Source organism: Mytilus trossulus, chromosome 5, assembly GCF_036588685.1.
Source record: "Mytilus trossulus isolate FHL-02 chromosome 5, PNRI_Mtr1.1.1.hap1, whole genome shotgun sequence".
Taxonomy (NCBI): domain Eukaryota; kingdom Metazoa; phylum Mollusca; class Bivalvia; order Mytilida; family Mytilidae; genus Mytilus; species Mytilus trossulus.
This window is the reverse complement of record NC_086377.1, coordinates 36,470,481-36,476,740: the sequence shown is the minus strand read 5'-3', so window position 1 is coordinate 36,476,740 and position 6,260 is coordinate 36,470,481. Positions and strand designations below refer to the sequence as shown.

General features: G+C 32.5%; 1 protein-coding gene across 1 annotated transcript; it reads right to left on the bottom strand.

Annotated features, from left to right (window-relative positions):
* Positions 1–4,831: 4,831 nt before the first annotated feature.
* On the bottom strand, positions 4,832–5,572 carry LOC134717900 (uncharacterized). Its single transcript, XM_063580397.1, has one exon. It carries the CDS (start codon positions 5,564–5,566, stop codon positions 4,832–4,834), a length of 735 nt encoding a protein of 244 aa, XP_063436467.1. The 5' UTR covers positions 5,567–5,572.
* Positions 5,573–6,260: the final 688 nt, after the last annotated feature.

Below are 6,260 nucleotides of genomic sequence, written 5' to 3'. Positions count from 1 at the left end.
CATATATCACTTTTCTCAGTGATATTAAACTTAATTATATCCCTTTCAATAACAAAAAAGTTATTGAACGGTCAGGACATTCGTCATTATATAAAGATCAAGCTGGTCAGGTCAAGTTTTCTTACATTTAAAAAAATAACAAACATTTTTTTTCATAAACTTTAATTATGAATATTATAATTTCCCTTGGAATATTATAATTAAGTCAATTCTTTCAATAACAAAAAAAGCAATTAACATTTTCTACATTGATCAGGACATTATTCAGTGCAGAGTCGACGTTGGTCAGGTTAAGTTTTCTAACACTTAAAATTAGTTTTTTTTAATATTTTTTCTTATATCTCTGTATTCAATGTTAGAATCTTCCCTGTCATCAAATTTGAACCTTCAAATAACAAAAAAGTTATAAGCATTTTACATCGGTCAGGACATTAGTCACGGGAGTACGTAGTTGGTCAGGTCAAGTTTTCTAACTCGTGAAAATATTTATTTTCTTATTTTTTCTTATATTTTTGTATCAAATGTATTAATATTCCTTGGTATCGAATTTGAAGTCTATCCTGTCAATAATAAAACATTTTTTAGCCGGATCATATCGGTCAGGACATTAGTAGTTTCAAAGTCAAGTTGGTCAGGTCAAGTTTTCTAACTCTTAAAAATATTTTTTTATTTATTTTAAATTTTATTTATTAAGTATAAGTTCTCATCTTGCTTGATTCCAAATTTCAAGTAAATCCTTCCAATAATAAAAAAGTATTAAGCATTTTCATTTCTGTCAGGACATTGTCAGGTCATTGTCAGGACATTGTCAGGACATTAGTGTAACCCGGCTTAGCATAATAAAATATATACCGCTTAGGTAGCGCGTTAAATTTAAAAACTACACATTATTATTAAAGTGAGAAATATAATATCTTAATTTAATATGCCAGCTATGCTGGCACTTATGGTAGAAGCATCGTTTTGAGACAAAGAACGATAACTCTTGCTAGACGACCCATCTGAAAAGTTTCGTCACTCTCGTTAAATCTCGTACGATTATTTTTTATTAATGGCTGCCAAAATTCTCGTTCAATCGCGATCTTGTATAAACAGGCAGAACGGAATAAATTCGATGTTAAATACGACATGAATTTTTATTTGTTTGCAAAAACAAGAATTCAGGAATGTTGGCTACTTGTGTAGCTTATTTAAATTTTATTGTACCACGGAAATTACCGAAGTTATGACAACAACATCCGACGCCATGTTTCGTCTGCTTCAACATTCCATTATCAGTGAGGTCAAAGCAAATGTCCTAAATAATCACAGGTACTTCATTCAAAAGTCACAAAATCACAGTTAACGATAACATATTTAGCGTAAAAGTTCCGTCCAGCCATGGGAACACAGAAAAAAAACTCTGCAAGCAATATATTTCGCATTTCTTTTTACAAATTGACCATGTCGGGCATGCGGGGTAAACTCCGGTGCACTGGTTGACCATGACTCCTTGTGTTCATCTGCCACATATCATTATTCCCCACACCAAGGAACAGTGATAATTATACAGTTGAATGTGATCACGGTTATTCATGTAGTCAATGGCGAATCCAGCATTTTTCATAAAAGGGGGGGGGGGGGGGTGACGGGGCGCTCCAGTCATGCTTCAGTTATTCCCTATATAATCATCATTTTTCCCCCAAGAAAAGGGTCTCCCTCTGGATCCTTTGGTAGTCCACAGACTAATTCAAAACTTAACAAACAGTTAAAACATTCAAATAATTCACAATCTTCTTATTCTGTACTTTCTAAATGGCAGACTCTCAAGACATCTTTTCATTGATTATGTCACACCTTATACAGTCCCAGGAAATGGAAACTGTTTTGTTTTCTCTCTCTAAGTTTAATCATAAAAGGAGACTTGAGTCTGAGTTGTACATTTAGAACTGACTACTGTATATATTGTATGCTTCAATATTGTCCAAAATTGGATTTTATGGGAAGATGGAGTTATTATGATAACCCATGAGAATAAACCATGATGTGTATATAGGGCATGTTACTTGGAAGAATGTGGGCTACATCCTTTAAAATTCAAGCTGCAGCAGTCGCCTGCATATTTTATGCATCAGTTTATCCCTGATCAAAACATTTTCACTCTACCAAGTACTTTATCACTATATCACTATCAGGTTCACATTTCAACCTTTTTAGCAGTACACACTTATGATATAACATCACAGTACAAAAATTGTACTCAGTAACCAAATTGCACCTATTCAACAAAAAATACCTGCAAAAAACTTACAAGTTTTGTTTCACCATGTGAAATTATCTTATTATCATCTTTTTACTCTGGTACATTAATTAATAAGTGATAGATTTCTCTTAGAAGAAATTTAAAGGTCTGAGTGACTATAAACTATACAGAGAACAATACCTGTTGTATTTGTTCAATGGGACAATAGAACTGCAAAAAGTTAAAATGGACAGGTAACTATCAGGTGAATCTATGGAAAGGTTCAATTGGGTTCCAATAAAATGAGCAAATTAAATGTGTTACCATGAACATCCTTTTCTTCCAAAAATAATAGTTACAGCATGAAATAAAACAAAATCTCTTTTTATATCCCAGTTTAAAGGATTTGAAATTAACCATACATGTAAAGATGTATGGAATTTGGGTACTGGTCTCATTACAGGATCATGGATTGTTTGGATGTTATTTCAAACTAATTTTTCAATGACTCTACATGGACTCAAAATTAAATTGGTATAACTCTATTGTAAACAAGGGAAGTCTACAAAATAAGCACAGAATAAACTTTTGTCTGGTACATAAAAAAAAGTTTGGTAAAAAAACCTGACAATTTAGGTAAAATTAGGGTATTCTCATGATAGCAAATTTATTTTCATGACCACAAAAAAAAGTACAAACCTAAATGCAATAAAATGCTTTGCCATGCACAGCCTGATACGACCGCAGATGTATATTGAGCATATAAATAACACCATTTTTTTTTAATGTCAGTTGAAATCAAACATATTTTAATTTTGGATCCTTTAAACTTCAATATGGACTAATTTGAAAACAGGCACAGGTAGACCCACATATTTCTATTCAGCAGAAGTCTCGAACTACATGTACATATCTCCTTCATTCCATATGATAGTAAGTCCTACTGACTATTTAAATTGTGTACTTTTAATTTTTTTCTAGCTCCTCTCGTGTGAAAGCAGAACCTTTTTGGTCACTATTTATGTGTTGCGTCTAAATAAGAATTGTAACACTTTATAGTGACTGGACAGGTTAAACAAATACTTCTTAGGAAACAGAAAAAGAAGACAACTTGAAACAGCACAGCCATGCCAGTATATGTATGTATAAAACTCAGATCAGAATAGCATGGACAATATGTTAGTTCTATGTCCTTGTGAATTTATTGTGAGGAAAGTTATCAATAATTCTGCAGATAATGCAATTTATTCAAGTGTTTTGTACATTGCTGTTAAAATTTTCACACAATCAGTGAAACATTCAAACAAGCTAAACTGAATTTTTATTACTGAAAGTTTCAAACATTGACAAATGTTTTATTTACCAAATAACTCATGTGTTTCTGTGAGAGAAAAAAATCATGTGCAATTTTTGGAATTAAAGGGAAAGAAGATCCTTTTCTCACTCTGGTGCATGTCAATTGTGAATATATACTTACGGTTACCAAATATATTTTCTTTATCATGATACTCACATCAACATAATCAAGAAGTACATGTACATCATAGGAAAAATGCACAGACTACAGATAAAATGTTTAAAACACCATATTTTGAGTGCATCTCCTGCCAAATCTGTACTAGATGAGTATAATTGATGTAAATAAGGTAATTTTTGGAAGAAAAACCCAAAATAAAAAAATAAAAATACCCCCAATAATGTACTATAACCCCAAAATCAATTCTTATCTTCCTTTTGAGTTTTGTGTATGAACCTCCTGGTAAAATTTCATGGAAATCCATTTACTTAACTCAAGTTATTGTCTGAAACCAAATGTGTTTTTTTTTAAGATGCTTGTATTTCCCATTTCCATTCTCATTTTTTTTTGCTATCATATAAGAACTTGAAAAGTAAGCTACATTATGTACATGTAACAAAAAAAATATATGCAAGAAATGACATAAAACTGACTCTGAATTTAATAGTACATGTCAGATATTGATGTAGAACTCATAACTGAAGATGATCAGAAATACAAATGTTTTTATTCGAGTCAGATTTTTTTTTACCGAAGCCCTTCAGCGCTATCATTTAAAATTATTAAGTCAAAATTTAACGCTAGTATTAAGGTTTATCATAACAAATTGGCAAATATAGTCTTATTATCACCTAAAAAATACTGTGTAGTCAGACTGACATGTGTGGTTTGGGAAGTTTTTATGTTTTTAGATATATAAAAGTTAAATTTAATTTGCATATCTGAAAGATAAAATCATTTTTGGCAAAGATCTGGATTCAAAATATTTTTTTGTCCTATGCTTTTTTATTCATCAATTTGGGAATCAGAATATTTTTTTCAAGAAAAATAGCATTTTCCATCTGAGCTTATAATTTTATTTTAGACATAAACAAAACGTTATTGTAGCCTTGGACATTCGTTCTGAACATGCATGAAATATTTGCCACTGAACGTTAAACAACCAACAACCAATCAATATCTAGGACATTATAAAGCTGGCATTTAAGGTAGCGCCTTCCTCATATTACTTGAAAATATAACAAAATGGAATCAAAATGATTGAGCAATGATAGAATCTGTATAAATAAATTATAAATCATAATTCAGAGTATTCACTTTTGACAGAGCTGTTGAAATTTTTGCCAACCAGCTTCTAACGCCTGTGCAAATTTTAAATATTTCTCGTAATCAAAATTTAGAGTGTCATATGTCTTTATAAAGTATTTCATGAGTTCCTGTCTCCTTCTTTTCATTCTCTCTTCATCATATACATCTTTTCTTTTATTTCTCTTCAGAAGTATCATATCCTGTTCCGGTGTTGTTGTATCATTTTTTATTACATCAACAGGTAAAACATCCCATGCAGCCTCCCCGTCAAAAGAACCACATCGGAAAGTGTTTTCCACTGTATACCATGACCTATATAGTTGCTCTGGAGTTAATATTGGTATTGGCGATCCACACTTAGGCAGCATGTGCCAAGCGCCCTCTGGGGACAGTTGCAAATCAAATTGTATCCAATTTGTTATCCAAGGTCTGGTCGAAAATGGTGTTCCGGGAAGATATACAGGTAAAGGGAACGGAGCAACATTTGCATCGCCATTTATTGAAAATCTATACTTTGGAATATTTCCCCCGTAAAAAGCGTAAAGGTTTAAAAATCTCTCTAATAATTCTTTATATTCTAACGTGTAATATGACGGAGGAGTGTCTTTCGTTTTACTCAAGTCACCAAGGACCTTTGAAGCATCATCACGAATGCGCCTCCAAAATTTAATGTTTCTTTCAGTACCAACGTCAAACACCTGCTGGCCACTTTTTTCGGTAATACTTTGAACACACCCCATATTGAATCTTTACGTTCGTGTAAATATCATCTAAACAGAAAAGAAACGATTTTTTTAACTTTATAGGCATTTCAACTTGCATACAATTGAATAACATAGTATAAATAATTAAAGGTGAACGGTATATGTCGACAAAACAATTGTTTGATACATTGGCCGATTCGATAAATATGCCTATGTTTCCGATTTTGTCAGTAAACTCTCTAAACATTGTCTGGTATGGAGAGATAGTGTGGGTATGTGTGTGTGTGGGGAGAGAGAGAGAGAGAGAGAGAGAGAGAGAGAGAGAGAGAGAGAGAGAGAGAGAGAGAGAGAGAGAGAGAGAGAGAGAGAGAGGGCTGGTTTGCTGGTTCGAATCACTTATTTTTTAAATGGAAGCCATGTTAGACCATGTATCACGTAACAGGGGTTGTTGATGTGGTTCATAAGTGTTTCTCGTGTCTCGTTTTTATATAGATTTGACCGTTGGTTTTCCCGTTTGAATGGATTTACACTAGTAATTTTTTGAGCCCTTGAGATGACATATAAGACATATAACAAAATTATAAGCAAACATGCTCTCAATGTTACAGTGTGTGCTCAAACTAAAACAACAACGGAAAACAAAACAGATGAAAATAATTCAGAAGGATTAAAGGTCGGAATTTATCATTTGTTTTAAAAGGAAAGTGTAGCGGTACTTCTCTTGCCATTG